This window comes from Chelonia mydas, chromosome 5 (genome assembly GCF_015237465.2).
Source record: "Chelonia mydas isolate rCheMyd1 chromosome 5, rCheMyd1.pri.v2, whole genome shotgun sequence".
Taxonomy (NCBI): Eukaryota; Metazoa; Chordata; order Testudines; family Cheloniidae; genus Chelonia; species Chelonia mydas.
The window spans coordinates 81,949,769-81,976,029 of NC_051245.2; the positions used below are offsets into that span (position 1 = coordinate 81,949,769).

The window sequence follows — 26,261 nt, forward strand, 5'->3', positions numbered from 1 at the left end:
ACAACAACAAAATCAGAAAATGTTTTTTGACAAATAGATTCCTTAGTAGGCATATTAATGCAGAACTCTGAGCAGTAATTCATTTAAACTACAGTACAGAACCATATTTCCCACACACCCCAGAAGCAGTGCAAAGGCTGGGGGGAGTCAGGTAACAGAGGAGCTGAGTTAGAGGGAAGGAGCCTGGGGGTGAACTTGGAGGGTTGTTGGGTATGGGGGCGGGGGAAGGGAAGGACTGTTAGGGAGCTCCCCCCATGCAGACCCTGGCTGACCCCTAGCCTCTCCCATTCAGTCAGGCACATGTGTCCCTCCACTCCCAGTCAGACATTCACTCCCCATCCCCATGTATCCTTGCACCCCCTTTCCTTATGTGTCGCTCCATCTCCGCTCAGACACCCACTCCTGCATCCCCATGTGGCCCTGCACCCCCTCCTTCTGGCCCCATGTGTCTTGTGCTCCCACTCAAGCACCCCCTGTCCCTATGTGGCCCTGTCCCCTGTCCCCCATCCCTATGTGTCTCTGTGCCCCCACTTAGCCACTCCCCCATCCCTATGTGGCCCTGCACCTCCCTTCCCGCTGTGGCCCTAAGCCTCATTTCCCATTGAGCCCCTGCCCCAGTCTGCCCTCCCCGACTAGCCCTTATGAGCCCCTGTCTGACACCCCCCCCCCCCCAGCATCCCCACACTGTCTGTCTCTCCATAGCCCTGGTCTCCTGACCTGGCCCTACAGGTACTGTGAAGAAGGCTCTGCAGGCTCTTTCTCTTCCCTAGCTGGGCTGGGAGCAGCTGCTGTGTTCTATTGCCACAGTGCCCTCTAGTGGGCAAAAGGCAGACCTGCAGAAGTTATTTTCTGATGGGAGCTGCTGCTGTGGGCTATTGTCACAGCGCCCTCTAGTGGGCAAAAGGCAGAATTGCAGCAACTTTTCAGCAAAAGCTTTTTCTGCGCAAAAATAAAAATGTGCAAGGCTCATAAATTATGTGCATGCACAGTGGCACAGAATTCCCGCAGGAGTAACGTAGGTAATAATCACTAAAAATTGTGATTACTGGCAATTAAGCTTTCAATGGTCCAGGAGTTATTTTTCAGTTATCTATCTCTGTTAGTTGATCTATGGCAACTTTTAACTTTTGAAGCCAGATTCTGTCATGCTTAGTATACAAGGACATAGATATGGATTCCTGATTATCATGCTGGCAGCTCAGGTCCTGAACGGAGTTAGAGAAGTCTGTCCTTTCTATCTTCACATACAATATATGGGAAAAGTGGACGAACAAAGATAGGACCTGGGTAGGCCTGGTTCCTGATCCTTTACTCCCTATATGCTATCTGGTAGCTGGTGTGTGTAATAGCTATTCTGGAGCCTTGCAAGTAACTTCTGATGCCTGGAGTGACAAATATTTTTTAGGGTGCTTTATTGGCGCCAGTTTTTATTGGCAGTAAAAGACTACTCACAGATAATTTCAACGAGTCAATTATTGCTGTAATAGCATAGATGTAATATAGAATAATGCAGAACTTTCAAAACTCTTGGTCCTGAACTAGAGGTGATCTATGGACTGCTTATTGGTGGTCTAAAGACTGCTGGCTGTACAAATTGTGCTGGCTTTCCTTTTTGTTTCTGTTATTTTTGCAATAAAGACACCTAAAAATGAATTAGTTTCCTGATACTTCTTTTCTCTGTAACCAATTGTTGTATTTTCCAAAGAGATATTATGTGCTCATGAATAGGAGGAGAGCTGGTCAGAGGTTGTCTTCTCAACTATCTCTTTGTTAAATTGTGATCCACACACTGAAGAAAGTAGGAAACCCTAGAATAGCGTTCTCCTCCAGTCTTCATTTAGTGCACCGTGAACATGAAAGGAAAGAACCTAAAATCAATAAAGATGAGGATGGATGCTTATATTTTTATCACAATTATATATGCATACCTTATAATAAAAATGATATGCAAACAATATCATGATTTCACAGTTCCCTGGTGACCATACAACCTGTTAGATATGTTTGGTGAGATTAGTATCACCAGACTGAGAATTCCTTCCCGTACTTCACCCTATTCAGCCATCTAGTAGCTGCTCCCCCATGGTCAAGTACATTGGAAAAGAGCCATCATGATGTGGGGATACCATACTTGGCAATGCTCAGATGCACAGAGCTGCCAGCTCTAACCTGGTTACAGTTGCTGCTAATTACATGTATGTTTCAACTGTGCTCTGGCAAGGCTACAGATACAAAAAGAAAAGGAGTACTTGTGGCGCTTTAGAGATTAATAAATTTATTTGAGCATAAGCTTTCGTGAGCTACAGCTCACTTCATCGGATGCATTCAGTGGAAAATACAGTGGGGAGATTTATATACACAGAGAACATGAAACAATGGGTGTTACCATACACACTGTAACCAGAGTGATCACTTAAGGTGAGCTATTACCAGCAGGAGAGCAGGGGGGTGAGGGAGGGGAGAACCTTTTGTAGTGATAATCAAGGTAGGCCATTTCCAGCAGTTGACAAGAATGTCTGAGGAACAGTGGGGGGTGGGGGTGAGGGGGATAAACATGGGGAAATAGTTTTACTTTGTGTAAGGACAGACCCAGTCTCTATTCAAGCCTAAGCTAATTGTATCCAGTTTGCAAATTAATTCCAATTCAGCAGTCTCTTGTTGGAGTTTGTTTTTGAAGTTTTTTTGTTGAGGTATTGCCACTTTTAGGTCTGTAATCGAGTGACCAGAGAGATTGAAGTGTTCTCCAACTGGTTTTTGAACGTTATAATTCTTGATGTCTGATTTGTGTCCATTTATTCTTTTACGTAGAGACTGTCCAGTTTGACCAATGTACATGGCAGAGGGGCATTGCTGGCACATGGTGATATATATCACATTGGTTGATGTGCAGGTGAACGAGCCTCTGATATTGTGGCTGATGTGATTAGGCCCTCTGACGGTGTCCCCTGAATAGATATGTGGACACAGTTGGCAACGGGCTTTGTTGCAAGGATAGGTTCCTGGGTTAGTGGTTCTGTTGTGTGGTGTGTGGTTGCCGGTGAGTATTTGCTTCAGGTTGGGGGTCTGTCTGTAGGCAAGGACTGGCCTGTCTCCCAAGATCTGTGAGAGTGATGGGTCGTCCTTCAGGATAGGTTGTAGATCCTTGATGATGCATTGGAGAGGTTTTAGTTGGGGGCTGAAGGTGATGGCTAGTGGCGTTCTGTTATTTTCTTTGTTGGGCCTGTCCTATAGTAGGTGACTTCTGGGTACTCTTCTGGCTCTGTCAATCTGTTTCTTCACTTCCGCAGGTGGGTACTGTAGTTGTAAGAACGCTTGATAGAGATCTTGTAGGTGTTTGTCTCTATCTGAGGGGTTGGAGCAAATGCTGTTGTATCGTAGAGCTTGGCTGTAGACTTCAATCTCTCTGGTCACTCGATTACAGACCTAAAAGTGGCAATACTTCAACAAAAAAACTTCAAAACCAGACACCAACGAGAAACTGCTGAATTGGAATTAATTTGCAAACTGGATACAATTAACTTAGGCTTGAATAGAGACTGGGAGTGGATGGGTCATTACACAAAGTAAAACTATTTCCCCATGTTTATGCCCCCCACCCTCACCCCCCACTGTTCCTCAGACATTCTTGTCAACTGCTTGAAATGGCCTACCTTGATTATAACTTCAAAAGGTTCTTCTCTTCCCCTTCTCCCCCGCTCTCCTGCTGGTAATAGCTCACCTTAAGTGATCACTCTGGTTACAGTGTGTATGCTAACACCCATTGTTTCATGTTCTCTATGTATATAAATCTCCCCACTGTATTTTCCACTGAATGCATCCGATGAAGTGAGCTGTAGCTCACGAAAGCTTATGCTCAAATAAATTTGTTAGTCTCTAAGGTGCCACAAGTCCTCCTTTTCTTTTTGCGAATACAGAATAACACGGCTGCTACTCTGAAATCTACAGATACAACAATTTTAAATGTTTTGTTATTTCTGTAATGCCATGGACTGTGCCTTCAGAGTTTACAATCTAAATTAAGGGCAGAACTGAGCAGCTGCTGAAGGGAAAGTTTGCAACACAATTTAGTTGCAGAAAGATTGAGTGTCATATGTTCACTGAACAATCATTCTGGACAATTGGTTTTAAGATCAGCATCGTCATTGAAGAAGATATGTTACTGTTTTTCCTCATCTGATTGTAATTTGAACAAGAGATAATATAGGAATGACTCACAAATGTTCATTGTGAGCAGGTATTAAGTGATACTTTCTCTTGCAGCTAATCTTCCAGTACCAACAATTGCTGCGATAGATGGGACTGCATTAGGTGGTGGCCTAGAACTGGCATTAGCCTGTGACATAAGAGTGGCAGGTAAGACTGAATCCTATTAAATGAACAGGAGATTATTAGCATTACAGAAGGCTTGACTAATCCTTGCCTTGGCAACAGTCCTTATAAAACTGGTTTTATATTCTGACATTGCATATGCTCAATTATTTCTATGTGATTTAGCAGAAACTTGACTGAAATCATTGCTGATGTTTAATTTCATACCACTTACTGTTGATAGCTAGAGCATTTTTGTTGCCTGTTTTAATTTATTCTTATGATCTTCATTTTATTGTTAGCAGTCTTCACTATATCATTAGCAGTGATCCCAGAAGGCTAGGGCAGAGGTTGAGAATTTTTTTTATAATTAAAATGCTCTTGTCGTCAAAATTTGTTACTATACAAACAGGTTGCAGGAAATAGGCCAAACTAGTTTGTGAGTGTATTATTAAACAAGCAATTAAGCTCTTATAAAATAAAAGTGACAACAGCACATGAAAAGAGGAACCTTGATCTATCCAGCTGTCAGAACTGCAAAACCATTTGTTGGAAAGTAAATGGAAACTTGCTCTTGAGCAGTTGCCAGCATACTCATAGTATATTAAGCTGTTTGACCCTGAGGGAGTAGTCAGTCAGCTAAAGAATTCATAATCGTCAGAAACAGACTTCCCCACCATTTCAAGTTGTTAAATAATAACATTGCCACTTTCTTTTAGTGCTTTAAAATCTACAAATAATTCTCTGCATTATTGGATCTAAATAATTTACTTGCATCAGCAATCTTCCTGTGTGAAAATTAATGAGGTACAGAGCCTGTCTTGACGGGAATAGCTTCTTAGTTCTTTTAATAAATGCAAATCAGTTTGGTGTCTTTCTGTATTTCCATAGGCAAATGCTTTTTTAAGTGATGGTTTGTTGTTTGGAAGACAAGTTTAATAAATTAACAGATTGTTGTAAAGAATCTTCTTTTGTATAAACTTTTTCAAATTATTATTTACTATAGATTATATCAAGAACTCATTACATTTTATGCTTCTTTTCAAGCATCTTCTGCTAAAATGGGTCTAGTTGAAACAAAGCTGGCAATCATTCCAGGTGCAGGTATGAATTTGTCTTGTACAATACTGACGATAACCCAACTGCTAACCAGTGGTCTTGGTGCTTGTGATTTTGCATTGTTGGTTATGCATTTTATGTTTAACTTTGTATATTTTATTAAGTGTTATTAACATAGTTTCAAACCATATTTCCTACTGAAAATTAGTAAAAAGATTTTGTGATGTCTTTAAAGAAATGAGTTATGTAGGCTTTTTTTTTTTTAATAGATGCCTGCCTTAACGGTTATGTAAATGGGATTAATGTCTTTGAAGGCTGATGTCATTTGTGTAGGGGCATGTGCAAAAACATTAATTTGTAACTATTAGTATAGCAGAAATGGTAATTTAATTTGATGATCCAACACTGTATACTATCTTAGAATCATAGAAGATTAGGGTTGGAAGAGACCTCAGGAGGTCATCTAATCCAACCCCCTGCTCAAAGCAGGACCAACCCTAACTAAATCAATCTATTCCTAAATCTGTTCCTTTAGGACACTAATTCAACTTTTGTACTGCTTTTTAATCAGTTATATGAAGATACTGACTGTGAAAGTGTGGTGTATGTATCACTCTATCTCATTCAGATTTTTTTTTTATCTTCAGAGGACAGAGATTACTATTTTATTTTAACACCCTCTTCCACTTGGAAGGACACTTGGCCCTACTCAGGATTCAGGGTGGTTGAAAAGAATAAAAGGATAATAATGATGTTTGATTTGAGTCCCTTCTACTGTGAACAGCATTTATTTTTGTTTTCCAGATAAAAGCGCCCTGATTTGAACCAAGCTATTTGCCTTTGTCCTATTTGCCTGGAAGAACAATATCTTGAGAAAACAAAACTTCTCTGCTAGGGCTTTAGCCAATGTTGCTGGAAGTATTTTGAGAATTTTTTACTTCAGCTTTGGAGTAATGTTCTTTCTGGCTGTTGGGGAAATACTAGGTCTGTTGCTAATGGAAATTGTCAATGCTTGTAGCAGGGAGAGCAGGGTGCCAACTGTCCTTAAGGAAACATTGGTGCAACCTTTGGATAAGAAACAACCACTTGAATTTGACAGTCTGGATGCTTTTTGTCCTGTTTCAAATTTTCCATTATTGGTTAAGATTATTGAGGAAGTTGTGATGAGACATCTCACAATATCTTAATTAGGTGTTTCAGATCTCCTAGTTTATTCTCAGTTTGAGTTCAGACCTTTGTTTGTCATAGGTACAGCACTGGGTTATCCTGATGTTTGATCCCCTCTTAGCCGTGGGTGAAGATGAGGTATTCATACACATATTTTTAGGTCTATCAGTTGTCTGTGGTGCTGTTGATCGTGATATATTATTGCCTTACCAGTAGATCTTAGTGGGAGTAGGTGAAGGAGGTGTTGATTACCTGTGTTCTTTTCTTTCAGAGAGCTCCCACAGAGTGGTGTTGAGGATGATGGCATCCTAGACGCAGAAAACCAAAGTTAGTATAGGCAGTGGCTGGCTGATATTCAGTCATTTCAAGAATGAGACTAGGGAAAAACATGTTGTTTTGGCCATGTTAAATTCTAGTGAGCTTTTCTTTGAACAGCTCCAGGGCCCCAATGCCTTTCTGTCAGGGATGTGTCTGCAATGAAGACGTGGATTCTGTCCCAAATCTGTCCGAGTTATAAGCCTTTGAAAAATTGTAGTTTGTGCATGCTCGGTAGAGACTTCTTTCATTTTACCAGCTAAAATCTCCGAAGATTCCATCCTCATTGAGCTTGCTCAAACCTTTCACAATTCCTAGTGTTGACCACACTGCACTTACACCACCCCTACAGAGTGACTGAGCATGCTCCATATGTTCTCTGCTCCTACTTGTGATTGGACTGTGACTGTAGGGAAGGATTGCAGACCAAGTTGGATGAGCAAACATTTCAAACAGTGATTAAGAGAAAGCAGAAAGCCTACGAGGAATGGAAGATGGGACAGATCAGCAAGGAGAGCTGCCTCTTTGAGTGTGGGGATAAAGTGAGAACTGCCATAAGCCAAGCAGAGTTAGACCTTGCAAAGAAAATTAAAACCAATTGTAAAAGATTCGATAGCCATATAAATAAAAAGAAAACAAGGAAAGAAAAAGTGGGATCACTAAGCACTGAGGATGGGGTGGAGATTAAAGATAATCTAGGCATGGCCCAACACCACAACAAATACTTTGCCTCAGTTTTTAATAAGGGTAATGACGAGTTTAGGGGTTGTGGCAGGGTGGCTAATGAGAACAAGGATATGGAAGTAGAAATTACAACATCCAACTTGGAAGTCAAACTCCAACAGTTCAATAGGATTAAATCAGGGGGCCTGGATAATCTCCATCCAAGAATATTAAAGGAACTGGCACATGAAATTGCAAGCCCATTAGCCATGATTTTTAATGAATCTGTAAACTCGGGGGTTATACCCTATGATTGGAGAATTACTAATAAAGATCCTATTTTTAAGAAAGGGAAAATAAGTGATCCAGGAGATGACAGGCCTGTTAGTTTCACCTCAGTTGTATGCAAGGTCTTAGAACAAATGTTGAAAGAGAAAGTAGTTAATGACATAGAGGTAAATGGTAATTGGGATAAAATATAACATGGTTTTATAAAAGGTATATTGATCTCCTTCTTTGATAAGATAACTGCATTTTTAGACAAAGGAAATGCAGTAGATCTAGTCTACCTGGATTTTCATCAGGCATCTGATACAGTTAAATTGGAGAAGGTGGGAATTAATATAAGGGTTGAAAAGTGGATAAGGAATTGGTTAAAGGGGAGACTACAACAGGTCATACTGAAAGGCTGCCAGGCTGGAGGGAGGTAACTAGTGCAGTTCCTCAGGAATTGGTCTTGGGACCAATCTTATTTAACAATTTCATTAATGACCTTGGCACAAAAAATGGGAGCGTACTAATAAAATTTGCAGATGACACAAAGTTGGGAGGTATTGCCAATACGGAGGAGGATTGGAATATCATATGAGAAGTTCTGGAGGACCTTGAAAACTGGAGTAACAGAAATGAGATGAAATTTAATAGTGCAAAGGGACTATCAACAAGACGTTTTGCTATAAGCTGGGGACTTACCAGTTGGAAGCAACAGAGGAGGAGAAAGACCTGGGTATATTGGTTAGTCACAGGATTACTATGAGCTGCTAATGTGATGTGGCTATGAAAAAGACTAATATAGTCCTAGAATGCATCAGGCAAGGTATTTCCAATAGAGACAGGGAAGTGTTAGTACCATTATACAAGGCATTGGTGAGACCTCATCTGGAATAGTGTGTGTAGTTCTGGGCTCCCATGTTTAACAAAAATGAATTTAAACTGGAACAGTTGCAGAGAAGGGTTACTAGGATGATCAAAGGAATGGAAAACCTACTTTATGAGAGGGGAATCAAAGAGTTTGGCTTATTTAGCTTAACCAAAAGAAGGCTGAGAGGGAGATATGATTGCTCTCCATAAATACATCAGAGGGATAAATACCAGGGAGGGAGAGGAGTTATTTAAGTTAAGCACCAACGTGGACATAAGAACAAATGGATATAAACTGGTCATCAACAAATTTAAGCTTGAAATTAGACAAAGGTTTCTAACCATTAGGGGAGTGAAGTTGTGGAACGGCCTTCCAAGGGGAGCAGTGGGGACAAAAAATCCTAACTGGCTTCAAGACTAGGCTTGATAAGTTTATGAAGGGGACATTATGATGAGACTGCATACAATGGTATATAGCTGATGTGCGACTGGTAGCAGCAAATATCTTCAATGGCCAGTGATGGGACACAAGAAGGGGAGGGTTCTGAGTTACTACAGAGAATTCTTTCCCAGGTGTCTGGCTGGTAAGACTTGCCCATATGCTTAGAGTCTAACTGATTTTCTCCTGGGTCAGATTGGCAGAGAACAGTGTTCCCTCTAAGCTGCATGCCTGCGTGGCTGCACAAGAGTAAATTGAGTGCCGTGCATTTGATTGGTAGAGCTGCGCACATCCGGCAACTTGTGTTCAGGTGCCCCTCCACTCCTCTGTTTTGCTGCCGCACTGCTCCTGCCCTCTGCCTTGGAGCCCCTGGCCAGCTACTCCTGGGACCCTCCTGCTTGCTGTGCAGGGTGTGGGGCGAGTGGACACTGATGTCAGGGTGTCCCCATCCCCCCCGCCTCCCTCTGCCCATGTACCCCATCTCTGCAGAGTCAGGGCAGGGCTCAGGAGGTAGACGGAGCTGCTGGTGTCTGCTGCGGTCTGAACGAGCCTTCAGACTGGTGAGTGTGGCTGTGCTTCAAGAGACAGCGCATTGTCTCTCATATACTTCCCCAGCAGCCAGCACACACACACTCTGTCTCTCATTCACACACTGTCTGTGTGTGTTTGTGTGTGTGTGTGTCTCACACACACACGCACGCACGCACATTCTCTCTCTGTCTCTCACACACTTACCTTCCAGCACATACTTGTATTATTGTTGTTGTTACTTCGTGATACTTCCTGCAATGCACGTATATTCTCTGTAATTTTATTCTTTCAAAGTGCTGCTGTTTTAGTTTTTTGACTGGTCTATGCATTTCATAATTTTTACTTCTCTCTTACACTTAAATTTAATTTTTTGAGTAGTGAGTTCTAAAATGCCTAACCTGTTCTGCCTGGAGTAATTATCCCTATGGTAACTTTTCAAAAATATATATTATATCTAGGGTTTTTGTGTCTACTGGTGGCGCACATCCGCACATTACCTTAATATTGGTGCACATAACAAAATTCATTCCATACATAGATGGAAAAAATTAGAGGGAACATTGGCAGAGACCCTGGGAGCTTTTTGCCTTCCTATGCAGCATGGGGTACAGGTCACTTGCAGGTTTAAACTAGAGTAAATGATGAATTCTCTTATAACTTGAAGTCTTTAAATTATGATTTGAGGACTTCAGTAACTCAGCCAGAGATTATGGGTCTTTTACAGGACTCTGTTGCCTGCAGTATGCAGGCGGTCAGACTAGATGATCATGATGGTCCCTTCTGGCCTTGAAGTCTGTGAGTCTACATGCTACAGGGGCAAAGCCAGACTTTTCCCAGTAATGGCTGCTGCTAGTTGCTTCAGGACAGGGTGGGGCTGTAACTGAGAGTAGGGAGCCTAGCCCACTAGGACTCACACCCCTACAGAGCTTGGAATAGAACCAAGATTCCCGAGTCTCACCATTCCTTTGCTGTCAGCAAGTAGCTGTGAAACCCACTGGCAAAGTGAGTGTCTCATCTACCCTCTAGAGCTGCTCCAAATAGAGGAGGAAAACATACTGTTGCTATCAGTTACTCAGTTAGGTCAAGTAGCAGAGGTTTGTGTGATTAATATAAAGGTTCTAACCTTGCTGATGACCAAGATGTAGTTGGTGACACATGGTGGGACTTCTTTGTTTCCAGTCAGCTTTTTTTAAAACCTAGGAAATTAAAGACACCCACACAAAGTAAACTGAAAAAACAAGATTAAGATTGAATAGTCAAGTCTTGAAAAGTTAGGAAATGCCAGAATTAATACTGCCTGTGCAACCTTAAATTCAGCCCCATTGTGTATATACATTATGATGATCTTTAATTACATGATCACGCTGGGATCTGATTTGCAGAAGTGCTGATCACTTACTGCTACAACTGAAGTCAACGGGAGCGGTGCTTTAAACATATAAAGTACTGTATTATGCTAAGTACTCTGAAAAATCCTCTTTCGTTCGATCCTTGTGCAAAAATAATTGAGGAGAAAAGCTATTAAATTAGCGAATGGGGAAAAGTGATAATAGTACTGTTTATATAGTAGATGACTTTTTTTATACAGAGGAATCAGCTTATTGAGTGTGCCCAGAAAATGATTTATCAACACATTGCAGAGAATGAAGTATGTGAAATTGGTGCTTGCAGAGGAGCAGGCTACATTTAGACCAGGATCTGTTACAGTAGATCAGTATTTGTGATAAGATAGGTATCAGAAATACATCAAACACAACCAAACCTTCTATAACAACTTTATAAACTTCATAAAGGCTTTTGATAGCATTTGGCAGAAATGGCTATGGCAAATTTTGAGAATGTTTGGCACCCCAAGAAATTGATCAAGCTGATAGAGAATATCTATGGCAAGTTGATGAGAGCAGTGAGAATAGACAAGAAGCTGATGGAATGGTTCAGGATGACCATAGGAGTGAGGCAAGGATTCACACTATTGCCAGCTTTATTCAACTTGGTACTGGAAGCAGTAATGGCGGTAACACTCAGAGATAAAATGGGAGGAATCATGTTATGTGGGAGGACAGTAAATAACTTTAGATTTGCAAATGATACTGGCCTCATAGCATTGACTAAGGAGGATTTACAGAGAACAACTGACAAGATAGACCAAGAAATCAGAAAATTCAGACTGAAGATCAGCATGGAGAAGACAAAATTTATGGCAATTGGAAGACAAGAGGAAGAGGTAAAGATTAAAGCTGAAGACAAAGAGCTAGAACAAGTGGGAGAATTTGTGTACTTTGGAGGACTAGTACTGAAGAATGGGAATTGTGAAAATGACATAAAAAGAAGAATCAGACTAGCCACTATGGCATTCAAAAAAACCCTGCAAGATCTGGAAGTCTAAAGACATTTTGATTAAAATGAAAATCAACATATATGAGACAACTGTTGTGCCAATACTGCCGTATGGGTTGGAATACTGGAGTGAGGAAAGTCCGTGAATGAAAGATATTTGCTGGGGCCAATATTAAGAGTTCCAAGACTGCAGAAAATAAAAAATGAAGTTGATAAGAAAATGGGTAGGGCAACAAACAACACTGTTAGAGAAAATTCAAGAAAGACAACTATGATGATTTGGACATGTGTCAGGAATGGACTTGAAAAGGATACCATACATGGCAATAAATACCAGAGTGCAAGGAACTAAAAATAGAGGAAGACCAAGTATGCATCAATAGACATGGTGAAGAATGGAGATAAAGCAAAAAGATTTAAAGATAAAGGAAGCTGTGAAGCTGGTACCAGATAGAAAGTGGTGGAAAGACTTCATTCAGCCCCATCATAGCTGCTGAACTGATGGATGGGAATCAAAGAAAATGATGACTCTGAAAAATCAGGTCCTAGGCATATCAAATTAGGCACACAAAATTAGCAGAAACTTTTGATCTTAATTTCTTTGTCCCTCAGCTCCTCATCTGTAAAATGGGAATAAATATCATGGCCTCATCTCACAGAAGTGTTGTGAAAATAGATTGATTAATGTTTGTGAAGCACTCAGATACTATCGAGATGAGCCCAATAGGAAAACTCATGAGGAAGTTTAATATGTCTATCTTGAAAGCAGGGTTAGAACTGTATATTGTAAATAAAGCATGGGGCCACACTGAATAATGAGGAGAAAACAAAAATATCAAGCACCATCCATCCTGTACACTGAATGGATAAAAATAGTATGTGATCGTGTAATTAATGATGGTATCATAATGCAAGGAGGGTGAGTTAAGGTTGCACAGTGAATCCTAATTCTGACATTTCCTACTCTTGAGTTTGCACTTTAATAATGTTTTTTTGTCTTTTAAAGTAGTGTTTTTGTGTGTAATTTATCTATCTATAAAGTGTGTGTGTGTGTTGTATTATTAGATACCTGAGAGAGAAACTCCCTGTGCAAATACCTTATAGCCTGAGGAAGGTGGTTAATGTTGGAAGCCTTCTGTGAACTTCAGAGCTCTTAATTTTGCACAAGGCCTCATACTCTCCCCTAGAAGGAAGTCAAGTGTCATTCCCACATTTTACGGAAACTCTGCTCCGTGCTGCTGGAACTAGGGGTACTGGGGGTGCTGCCGCACTGCCTGGCTTGAAGTAGTAATAACAAACATGAAATACCTGGTTTCGATCATCAGCACCCACACTATAAAAATTGTTCCAGCTCCCCTTACTCTGCTACAGTTAAAGTAGAGTCACTTAGGGTTTAAAAAATTGAATATTCTAAGTGTTCTAAAATTCTCATGCTGACTTTGATTGTCTTGACATTTTCTGTGCTTCATGGGATACAGGGTAGGGTTAATGGTTTAGATTTTGAGTAATTTAAACAAGGGGGTGGTTCCTGAGACATAGGCCCCTGAAATAAATCATGTGTTTACAAAATCATCTGGTTTGTGTACTCCTGTGGTTCAAATTATTGAATTCATCTTCTGCAACCTGATATCACATGCTCAAGATTGGTTTCAGTGAGTTCATGGCACCCACTGCCCTTTTGAAGAAGCAATATTGAGTAAGATATTGAGGGTTAAATTGTAACTGCAGGTTGGTTCAAGCTAAACTGAAATGCCACAGAAAGTGAAATGTACGTGTGCATCAAGATTAGGGCTCTGTTGCAAGTCGGAAGCTTTGCAGGCAGCCCAATGTCAGAGTAACAACGTGGCTCAAGGTGACATGCAGTGCCCATTGAACCTAAGCAACACCCATGTACTCTGAGTTCACATCCTTCCCTTGGTAGAGAATGTATATTGTTCATGTTCCTTGCTCCCTGCCCAAAATCTGCTTTAACAGCTGATATTTCAAAGTGTTCTAAGATCCACACACAGATTCTGATTTTACTTGAGAAATATTGTCAAGAAAATTAGCATTAATTAAATAGGGGGAAGATGAGACTCTAGGAAGCAGTTAGGGTAATGTAATCATGACTTATGCTCCTCAACCATTTCCTTAACAGTGGGACTGAATATGATTAAAGAAAAGCGAGTTGTTGAGTCAGCCTCCTTAAAATGAACTGCTGATAACACTTTAAGATTCTTATAACTTTTTTTTAGTGTAGACTAAGGGAAAATCCTAAGGCCACCTTCATTTAGTTTATAGCATGGACTGTCCCTGAGATCAGCTATTAAATGGGACTAAAGACCAGTTTAGAAATATTTCAAATATTATTGCACTACAAAACATTTACTACCTCTGCTTAAAACATCTGTGCGAGCTGTTGTTTCCTCTGAAACTTTTGTGAGTGACACACACTGATCAGTGTAATCCCTTGGTGGTTTAAGGGTACAAGTGCTATCCCAAGGACAGTGAGGTTGAATCCTCTGCTTAGGTGATTTGTGTGCTATGCACATTACGGGCACAAGTGCTGAAACTGCAGAGATGGGGTGGGGATGAGATGAGTGGAGCAGTTCACACATATCAGTGTTATCATTCCAGAGTGTATTCATCTCTGTGGTGTATTCTCATTCAGCTGAGAACATCTTATTGAGATGAATGGTGCACTTCACACCTCTCTGAGCCTTCTATACTTCAGATAAATGCACAGAGTCCATTCCTCATACACTCTGCCCAGACAGGGACACTGTATCTCTACTTTCCTTCCCTTTCCTGCCTCCAACTGGTACATGCATTCTTCACAACCCAACCACCTTCCCTTCTCCTCCAGGTTAACAGGTGCATGGAGTGGGAAGGAGGAGGGTGGACTTGGTCTGTGTGTGTGTGTGGGGGGGGGGGGGGGGTAGAACTGGACTCAGTGCAGTGAGGGTATGGGAGGGGTTCAGAGTAATGGGAATGCTAGAGGGAATGTTGGAGTGGTTGGAGCAGTGTCGGGGGCGGGGGTGTAAATGACTATTCATACATTGGTTCTGAAAACCCGGTTCATTGACATGAGTTTTGAGGTAGAACTGACTTTCCAAAAGCACTTTTTCCTAAGATCCTTTGATGAATAAGGGATTGTCATCAGAGGGACCTTTGCTTTCTGGGAGCTCAGATGCGCTGATAGAGCAGAATGATAAGGGGAGCCAGGGAGGGGGAAGGTTGGACACCTTTTTGTCTAGCGATATACTGGTTGGGGAAGAGAAGTGGAGCCAGCTTTCCACATTCTGGATGGTCCTGAGGCAGCACTGGGCAACCTTAACTCTGTGTTAATAGGTTTCAGAGTAACAGCCATGTTAGTCTGTATTCGCAAAAAGAAAAGGAGTACTTGTGGCACCTTAGAGACTAACCAATTTATCTGAGCATAAGCTTTCGTGAGCTACAGCTCACTTCATCGGATGCATATGGTACAGCTCCGCCAGCTGCACATCCAGGCTCCGCAGCACCTCGAAGATCTCCAAAATTGGTTAGTCTCTAAGGTGCCACAAGTACTCCTTTTCTTTCTGTGTTAATAAAGTTTTTGGCAAGTTAATTACAAAAAAGGTAAAAAGTCACTTCAGGAAGAGCTGGAAATAGAATCCTGGTACCTCATATGTAGACCCAAGTCTTATCAGCTCAGCCACACTGCTGTTTGGTTCAGTGTATAAACCCTGCATACAGTCCATATCAGAGAGTCTGAACCATCTAGAATTGTTTTCGTTTCATTCTTATATACCTAAAACATCAGTTAGGTTCCTAACTTGCTCTCTTCTATGCTCTGCCATCTATGGATTGGCTTGGTTTCTAGCACATAGAGTCTGTCTTCAGGTCTCAATTGGTTCATACTGCCTTTGATGGGCAAAAGATATCTAGAAGAGCCTTGGATACTGGTGTTCAGAAGGCAATGGACTGTGATAAGTTGCTCATGCCAGAAGAGAGATACTTCAGTGAAAAAGCAGGAATCAGTCTTTCATGCCACTAAGACCAAAAATATTATTGTCTCTCTTCAGCTCTCAAAAGTCATTAAATGATCAGGGCTGGCCCCTCCACCAGCAGACAGAAGCAGGGCATGGTGATTCAGACCGTAGCCTAAGAGGGGACAGGCTGAAAGAGTACATATATCCCGCAGGGGATTCTCAACTTTGAAAACACAAAATGAGATCACCTAATAAACTTAACGCCCCCACCAATATTCTCTTCTTTTTTATGAGAATAGTTCAAACAACACAAGATACAGTATTTGGGAACAAACACAGAAACTATGCTGTATGAGAGCTATCTCCAATTTAGGCGAAGGTTTCAGGGATCTGTATTTGGTTCTTCCTAGTTCCAGTGAAGAATAGGGTATTTGACCATTTCGGGATATGATGTCTCCTTTATAGGTCAAATGAACCAGGTTCTTCCATGTGGGAAAATCTCCCTATACAAGATTTATTTATTTATGAAATATTTTCTATGTTCAGTTGACTTTATGGATTTGTATCTTCATGTTCCCTGCCCTCTCACAGGTACATTTCAGAATCCTCTGCTTCTCAATGGATTGTCTTTGCTACCAATCTGTTGCCTTGCCATTTCATCTTTCATCAGCTTCACATATGTTCTCCATGCTCATTGTCAGCCATGGTGGTTTCTATGAGAGAAGAGGGACTTCATGTCTTCCATTATTTGGACAACCTTATTGTTTAAGCTCCAATTAGCGTGTCAGGTGTTTCACAAAAAAATACATGGGAGATTAACAACAGTTAATCACCATGGATCAAAGTAACACATTTCAGGCCTCCTCGTGTTTTTTAGACTTGTGGATTTATGATGAATAGGGATAAGATCTCTTGTGACCTATATTCCAGGTTCTGCATAGCCCTATACATGGCTTCTTTTTTCAAAAGGAAGTACCAGTGTCAAGTCTCTGGCCAAATATCTATTCCTTCCCACAGAAACACTACTATTTGTCAGATCCTCCAACAAACTATTCTAATGGCTGTATATGATGAGCTGTCATCCACCTGAGACCCTTCTTATTCTTATTCTCCTTTTGTCTAGGATTACCAAAAGGATGCAATTAATTCCTGGACTGCTCGTCCCCAGAGATTCATGATTCATAAAGTGGTGGGCTCTCAACATGAATATCAGGTGGAAGATGAATGACTGAACCAGTACTAAAACAAATCATAATAGACACCCATCAGGTCTGGGGAGCTTATGTGAGCCACCACACATCAGAGCTAATGGTCCTCACAAGAGCAGCACAGTAGTAACTGACTGGAACTCAGAATCACAGGAAGTACCCTTAGGATGTTCACAATGCTTCTGAATCCAACTCTCTGTTAATACAAAGGGACAACTGTACATTCATCACTTACATAAAGAAGTGAAGAGGAACAGAGTCCCTCTTTTAGGTCAAAAGTACTGCGAATTCTTCACTGCATGGAGACAATAAGCTAACAGTCCCAACTTCCTGATCAGATTCATTGTGTAACTCCATTTGGTGAATTTGGCTCCTTCTACCTAAGGAAAGCTAAGTACTTAAGATGACAAGAAAACTCATGTGAATATCTCTGGGTGAATGTAAAAAGAATCAACAAGTTTTGCACTTTGTCTTTTCACATGGGAATGCCAGATGATTGGCCTCTTTCCATCTTTCATCAACAATAAGCTTCCTCTGCTTTAGATACCTGGAAAACAAGACATGTAAGGTGGATGCATTCTCCTTTGAGTGTCAGAACTCTTTTTGGGGCCTGATTCTTGTTTACACTGGTCTGGCAGTTGTAAATGGGCCTTCCTGTAATTGAGAATCAGGCCTTTTATGCCTTGTCTCTGTCCTTTCAAGGCAGCCATAAAGATCAGAATGACAAATCTTCATAGTGTCCATAGCTCCATGGTTTACCATATAGTAGAGATATTCTTCTGTTTACATGGATACTGCCCACGTGTAAGGTGTCACAGTTCAGGGCAACTGACACTGTACCTGTTTTTCCCTTCAGTGGTCCAGCAAAGGCACCCACTCTCAGGCTTCCAGCACCCCAGCCCCGTTGCCTTTCGTGGGTGGAAACTCGTGTGTCTGACTGGGGCATTTCCAGGCTGCGCAGTTCCCTGCCTTTATTGTGTTATTTGCAGCACAGACAGGTTGCCCAAGGACACCAGCTGGTACCACACAGCACTTCCTATGCAAACCTACTTTATTCTTAAGGTAAAAGGCATTACTGAGAAAACATTAAAAACAATAAAAGAACCTACATGCAAGCTAATTAGACATCACCTCAACTCCAACATGGGCTCTGTCAGTAGCAGTCCTTTGGGGTTTCCTTTGTGGTCACAAGTTCATCACAGCCTCAGCTTAGAACTAGCACACTCATAACATATTTAGTTCACCCTTTACACGGTTCAGGGGTAACTCCAGGAGCAGGTAATTAGTAGACAATGGGATTTCTTCCCCAGGGCATAACTTTTACAGGATGTATTTGAAATGGGTCATTTGCATTCCCCTTATCCCCCAAGTACTTCCTAGGAAATCCACTATACACACATAGTCCCCCAAAGTCCTTTGAAGTTCCTAACAGTTACATTAGTCAAGACCTTAGAAAAGTTACATGCAGTCCTCCAATAACAATACAGTAACAGAACACAATTAGAACAGAACAATACAGAAACAATTTTATTTTCAATATGATTGACCCCTAAGGCATCAAACCCAGTTGAATAAGGTTTAACTTAATTCAGTAAATTTCATTTGGGATATTACAGGATATTGTCAGTCAGTCACACAAGGTCTTTCTGTTACAGGGGCCAATCTTGTGTTCTGACCCAGGGATATTTTCATTGGTGAAACAGACACTGTGGAAGGCTAAAATGTTTGGGTTTTGGCTACTCATCTCTACTGGCGGACAGTCTTGTGCAGTCAAGATCTGTCTCTAGTATTCTTCATGTATTTAAAAACTCTTTGCTAGTTTAAACCCCAACTCCTAGAAAGGGGGACTATCTAAAATTTAATCTGGGTGACTTCACAAGGATTTGGACCTGATCTCTCTCCAGGTTCATATCACAATGTTAAGGGCTTCCAAGGTCTTACATTGGCAAGGGAATCTAGTCTGCGATAACCACAGTGCAAGATTTTCCTCAGGCAATCACCAGACTTTTACTTGCCACCTGACAACCTATAGTGAGCTGGAACTTGAACTTAGTTGGTCTGTACCCCTATGAAATCCCCCTTTTTGAATCTCATGAGATAACGTCACTTTGTATCAGTGAATGTAACCTTTCTCAAGTCTTACTGCTGCTCAGAGGACTGAGGAGCTTTTTGGCCTCTCTGTCTCAAAGCCATTTTTCAGCTTTATCAAGAAAAAGTTATACTCTTCATGGATTTAGATTTCCTATAAAACTCATCTCTCCTTTCCACATAAGTCATCTCTGTCATATGGCTATGCCCTAAACTAAAGCACAGAAAAATACATTTTCAGTATCTGGATGTTGTTTCCAGTAGTACCTCTTGACTTAGGCAGAAACTATATATGAAAATAGGGTAATTTTGTTCTTATCTGGAAATTTTCTTCTCAGAACATGTATATGAACACTTCTCCCTTTTCTAGTTTGTTGCTGTTTTGAATGATTTTGATTTATAGTTTATTGCTATTATTTCTCTCTTGGTTAGCATTGTAAACTTATTTTGGGAGCTGTAATGTTCGGAGGGTTCCTTGTCAGCAGAACTGCCTCCATTTGTGTAGTACATTATTTAAGAGGCTCTGGATTTTAGCTGTGTCATGAGAACATGAAAGTGCTAATAAAGAACATAACTGTGGGAACATAACATGAGTAACAATGTGCGGTTGGTTAGTTTGTAATTCTGGTAGACTCACAAATACTTTACTGAGCTAATAGGAAATGACAGAGTAAGGATACTGTTATGATAAAAACAGGAGGTACTTTCTGGTACTAACCGAATATTCTTGGTGTGATTGCATATGGGGTGTTGAGTTCTTTGGAAAAATTGACAGCGATAGACACAAACTATGCTCTTGCATAACACCAGTAAAGTCAGTGGAGTTATGTCAACAGAAAATGTGACCAAACTAGATGAAATCCTAGTACTGGAGTTGCATACTTACAGCTTTCTAAACCCTTTAAAAAGGCATTTTAATTTGCAATATTTCATCAAAGATCAAATTTTACCATTGTTTCCTTTAGTTCAAATAGGATTATTTCATTATGCAGCTGTCTGCCACAAAGTCTTGAAGAACAGTGGTGTCTTAAAAAAATTCCTCTGTACATTAACTCTTGACATTTTTTGCAATTATGATAAAATATTTCACCCTAAAGGCTTTATTTAACCCTATAAATATCATTTGTCATCTTCTCAACAAGTCTCAAATTTTTCCAGCGATGCAACTAATGATTTTTCCAGTGATGCAACTGTATACAGCATATGTACCTAGATACATAGGACTTATTGTCTCTTGAATGTGTGGTGCAGATGTCGAGCAAGTGAAGAATTAATTGAAGCTTTTAAAGGTTATTTGTTTCTCTCCAGTTTGGTAACTGTCACCTCAGAAAACTTTACAGTTCATTTTTTTCTTATTTTTGACCATTTTTGCTGATTTGACAACCTGTTTTAGAAAGTCAGAGCTATCAGATTGTGGATTCTAAGAATATAGAGGAAGAACATGGGTAGTTTTATTCTTTGTATGAAAAGAAAATGAAGGAAAGTGTGCTAATTGGTCTTAGTGGATCTTTGTGAATCTTCAGCATCCCTTAAATTATTCCTTTTTCGCAGTTAAAACCAGAATAAAGTTTTGTATTAATGGATTTGCCTTAAAATTGAAAAGCATTCCTTTTGTGATGAGTAAGATACGAGGGGAATTTCCAGATGTGACACTCATGCAAAATGCATTCATGCAAACAGCAGTTGTACTAACTACGCAGGTGTAAAAGGTTAAAGAAAGACTGTTGTGTTTTGAGCCTGAAATTTGACCCACATTTTTATGGTAGAGTATCTTCTAGCTATAAATACTGTAGCTTCTGCTAAAGTAGAAAAGTATTGTACAACTTGGTAATGGCAGAGAGGGGAGGGAAGCAGGACTCAACATCAAAAACAATTTGTAATTTTTCTCTGCTCAGATGCTAATTTAAGAATATTTGAAATAAAATAGAACATTTTGCCTTCCAGATAATTAAAAATATCATTTATTTACTGCCGAGACTCCTCCTGCATTGGCAGGTTGATGTAACAGAAGACTTGATTGCTCTTTTCCACCTCTAATTTCTATGATACAATGACAGGCTAAATGTGAGAGGAAAAGGAAAATTTTTAGGGGAAAAACTTTCAAATTTATAAAATAGAAATTTAACATCTTAATCCTCCCGGAATGAAGAGCCGGATTAGAAGTTGTTGTTTAAAGTATTGTATTCTGTCCTTAGTATATACTACGAAAAAACAAAACATATAAATAGAAGGTGGATCTGTTTTGCTTTAGATTCATTTTCTGGGGGAAGGAAGTGGCTTTGGAGTTTCACAGAGCTAACCTGAAGAAGAGTTCTGTGAAGCTTGAATGCTTGTACCTTGCACCGACAGAAGTTGGTCCGATAAAAGATATTACTTCACCCACTTTGTCTCTTGTCCCAATGTTGAGCATTCATGATAGCTATCATGATTTGGTATTGTAATAAGACAAGTAACTTGGTATGTGAACATCTATTGGCTTTTTCTTCAATCAGCGTAAATCTATAGAGCCTTATTTGCATGTTAATATTTTGTAATATTTATTTTTTATCAAGTTAAATAAATGGCCTCAAGTAAAAAAAAAAATGCTAATAGTGTTGAAAACAGATGTTTTGAACATCCACTCTTGTCTCAAAGTAATTAAACAAAATATGTAGAATGCTAATAGCGGGAGGTAAATTAGTTCTACCTCAGTAGGTTATGGAGAATTATGGTTCATATGATTTGTTCTTTTTTCTTAAATAAAAATAAGCTGACTTTCACCAAATGAGTCATTTTATACTTGGCTTTCTGAGCAGTTCTAACGATGTTGGTGTGGAGGCAGAGTTTTAAAATGTCACACAATGCTAATATTCAAAATCAGTTTACCAAATTTTAAATACAATTGTACAATAGCAACATCTTTATGTATAAACTGAGAATGTTTCACCAAACTATTGGTAGTGCAATGACCTGCTCCTTATAGAGAATCAGAGTTCAGGGTGCTCTGTTCAGATAGGGTACATCTACACAGGAAAAAAAAACATGCAGTTAGTTTTAGACCCTGGGTCAACTGACTCAGGCTCACTCTGCAGGGCTAAAATAGTGGTATAGATGTTTGGTCTGGGGCTAGAGTCCAGGGTCAGGGACCTTTCCCCCTTGCTGGGTTTCAGAGCTCAGAGCCCAAGCTGCTATTTTTTGCATTGGTGCCAACGTCTAGTTTTCTTGGGGGGTGCTCCCTGGCTGAACAGCTGTGGCTGGTGGGTGCTGAGCACCTACTATTTTTTTCCCTATGGATGCTCCCACCCCAGAGCATCCACGGAGTCAGTGTCTGATTTTTAGACCCACAAGTCCAACTCAGTTGACTCAGGCTCTGAGACTTGCTGCCACAACTCTTTTTTTTTTTTTTTTTTTTGCTGTGTACCTTCAGGGTTAGGATTAGAACTCCAAAGTGTTGTTTTTTATGACCTGAGCTAGAATTTTAAACACAAAAGTTTGGGGTCTTGAATCCATTGTGTTACAATCTCTTCCTTTCCCGACATACGTTAAAAAGAGGTGAGCTCATTTCCCTTTGGTAGTGTTGTCATTAGCTGTTTCCTCTTCACACAGTTCTCCTCAAATCTTTCAAAAATTGTATTGGTCAGTTTGAAACTAATGTGTTGCTCACTTTACATGAATAACTGATAGAAGGTGTGACCTGTTCCCTCCTCCATAACACCTACAGCTTTAGGTCCCATTCAAGTTCTGCCTCAGTGAGTGTGGGTTGTACCATGTCACTGGTTTCTTTTTGAGATTGTTTCATTGTAGTTTTCCATGACACTGATGACTAAAGGGAGAATGTTTGAAAAATTAAGCAAGGCCAGACTTTTGTATTTATAATTCAATTCTATAATGAAGCATAGGAGTGTCTGTGGGACATTAAATAGAAATCCAAGTTTAGGAAGAGTGGAAACTATGTGGAGACAATTCACAATCGGCTTAATACATTTCTTATGCATTTGGGGCACTCAAGACCCCTCTCCAGTGAAATGGGACAGGACACAATAAAGAAAATACAGAAAAATACAGGTTCAAGTATTGTCAGCCGTAGCATCCTTTACTCTTTAGCTCGTGAAGATTTAAAATCATCTTTCCATTCTGGTTCCATATCTTTATGAAGAGGTTCATTCCCTGTTCACCAGCCTTGCAAGGATTAAACATTATCCCTGCAATGCCCTTTTCCGCAAAACCCTCCCTTTCTGTTTCCCTGGCAGACTGATTGCTAGTGAACGCAGCTCTGTTTAATTCTTCTTGTCTCTATGGTAACAGAAGCACAAAAGAGAGAGAGCTGTGCTTATTAGTGGCAGGACAGTCAGAGAGAATGCAGGCGGGTTGAAGAGAGTGTCTTGTAGAGATACTGATTAATCCCTATGAAGATGAAAAGCCAGGAGTGGATCTACCCAGATGGGAAATGTTTACTTCTCCTCTTCCACTGAGATGATCAGGGGAAGGCTTGAACCTACCTTTGTTGTACAAACAGAAGCTAGCAGAAATTTGTTGTTGCCAACCACCAGTCCTTAGGCCTTGTCTACACTGGAAAAACGCATAGTGTTATAAAATGTCTTAATTCACACAGTGTTAAACACAACTTAGCAAATAGTGTGGACAAGTCTTACTTTAAAAAAAAAAAGCTGGTCATGCACGTATTGAAAGTTCTTTAAATTACTCTTTCAAGGCTAGCTATTAATACTTGGAAGTAGGACCAAATGTCCTTTCTGCTAGTTTCTTATTAGTTAGACCCCACAATTCGAAGGTTTTGATACGGTCTCCCACAGTATTCTTGCCAGCAAGTTAAAGAAGTATGGGCTGGATGAATGGACTATAAGGTGGACAGAAAGCTGGATAGATCGTCAGGCTCAACGGGTAGTGATCAATCGCTTCATGTCTAGTTGGCAGCCGGTATCAAACGGAGTGCCCCAAGGGTCGGTCCTGGGGGCGGTTTTGTTCAATAACTTCATTAATGATCTGGAGGATGGTGTGGATTGCTCCCTCAGCAAGTTTGCAGATGACACTAAACTGGGAGGAGTGGTAGATACGCTGGAGGGTAGGGATAGGATACAAAGGGACCTAGACAAATTAGAGGATTGGGCCCAAAGAAATCTGATGAGGTTCAACAAGAACAAGTGCAGAGTCCTGCACTTAGGACGGAAGAATCCCATGCACTGCTACAGACTAGGGACCGAATGGCTAGGCAGCAGTTCTGCAGAAAAGGACGTACGCGTTACAGTGGACGAGAAGCTGGATATGAGTCAATAGTGTGCCTTTGTTGCCAAGAAGGCTAACAGCATTTTGGGCTCTATAAGTAGGAACATTGCTAGCAGATCGAGGGACGTGATCATTCCCCTCTAATCGGCATTGGTGAGGCCTCATATGGAGTACTGTGTCCAGTTTTGGGCCCCACACTAAAAGAGGCATGTGGAAACATGGGAAAGAGTCCAGCAGAGGGCAACAAAAATGATTAGGGGGCTGAAGCACATAACTTATGAGGAGAGGCTGAGGGAACTGGGATTGTTTAGTCTGCAGAAGAGAAGAATGAGGGGGGATTTGATAGCTGTTTTCAACTACCTGAAGGAGGGTTTCAAAGAGGATGGGTCTAGACTGTTCTCAGTGGTAGCAGATGACAGAACGAGGAGTAATGGTCTCAAGTTGTAGTGGGGGAGGTTTAGGTTGGATGTTAGGAAAAACCTTTTCAGTAGGAGGGTCGTGAAGCACTAGAATGGGTTACCTAGGGAGGTGGTGGAATCTCCTTCCTTAGAGGTTTTCAAGGTCAGGCTTGACAAAGCCCTGGCTATGATGATTTAGTTGGGGATTGGTCCTGCTTTGAGCAGGGGGTTGGACTAGATAACCTCCTGAGGTCCCTTCCAACCCTGATATTCTATGATTCTGTGATTCTAAGGTGAATCCCATGCATGGTTTTTGGGGAGATGCCTTGTTATTTTGTAGGTTTTTTGTTTGTTTGTCTGTCTGTCTTCAATGTTTTTATTGCAAAGTTATGGATAATTAAATATTTTACTAATCAATATTGGCGTTCTTTAGCACAGACATGAAACTATAACATGGAAGATGCAAGAGGTAAAGGAGAAAGAGTGAGGAAACTTACATTTGTTATTCAGAAAGTTGTCAATATGTGGACAAATTGTGCTTGTCTTATCAACCCGTGTTGTCTCAGATATAGATAAAAGGAACAAAGACAAAATGCTAAAACTTTCCAATTTAATTTCCTTTAAAAAAGCTTTAAAAAAAGTACTTATAAATTTATACATAATATAGGGTTACTTCTTTTTCAGAATCCCAAAACACATCACTGAGTACCTAAATGTCCCTCTAAAATTGGGCACAAATCCTGAAGTCATTACTCAGTAAAAATTCACATTAAAGTCCGTGAGAACTTGCCTGAGTAAAGGCTGTGTAAAAATTGAGAAAATTTTTTGATTTTCGTCCAGTAGCAGTGTATCTGGTAATGTAAATCATAGTGGGACAATAAGAATCGTATGCTTCTGTTTTTCAAAATTTGGACTTGTCATGTGGTCTTTTCTTCACACAAGTAAATCTTATGCATAGAGAGAATAGTTGCACTTTAGGCAATGGCATACTCATGTAATTAAGGACCTCTTGCGTGAGTAGGATTTGCTGGATTGGGCTGCAAGTGACACCTCTTTGAAAGCAATACCTTGTGTTAATTATGTCATAGTCCCAAATTGGTTAGTAAAAAAGTCCTGCAAATGTTTTAGTTTTTCAAGAACAGTCTTTTTTACATAATACACCAATTTATTTTCTGTACTTTACTTTGCTAGTGAATGGAAAGCAATTTGCAGAGGACAGTAAGAGGTTTTCAAAAGATGATCAATCTAAGATGTAGTGATTTTTGCTACATATTATTGTTAGGATACTTCTCGCCAATATGTCTTCATCTCAATATAAATGGTGGTGGTGGGATGGGAGGGGGGAGGTGATTTCTATAGTATATGCTTCATTTTATAAATGGGGCCTTTTATAGAGGCAGTAATGCTTGGTGAGTTCTTGAAAAAATTATGTTGGCAG

At 40.4% G+C, this 26,261-nt stretch overlaps 1 protein-coding gene across 4 annotated transcripts in view; it reads left to right on the forward strand.

The window, feature by feature from the left end:
- Positions 1–26,261, forward strand: part of AUH (AU RNA binding methylglutaconyl-CoA hydratase) — a 188,796-nt gene that overhangs the window by 78,514 nt on the left and 84,021 nt on the right. For 3 of the 4 annotated variants that reach the window (XM_027819173.3, XM_037901667.2, XM_037901668.2), the window contains 2 exons: positions 4,261–4,353; positions 5,356–5,412. The exons of the other annotated variant lie outside the window; for it this stretch is intronic. In XM_027819173.3, the coding sequence (XP_027674974.2) occupies positions 4,261–4,353; positions 5,356–5,412 (150 nt within the window). The remainder of the gene's footprint in view (positions 1–4,260; positions 4,354–5,355; positions 5,413–26,261) is intronic. 4 annotated transcript variants of the gene reach the window in all.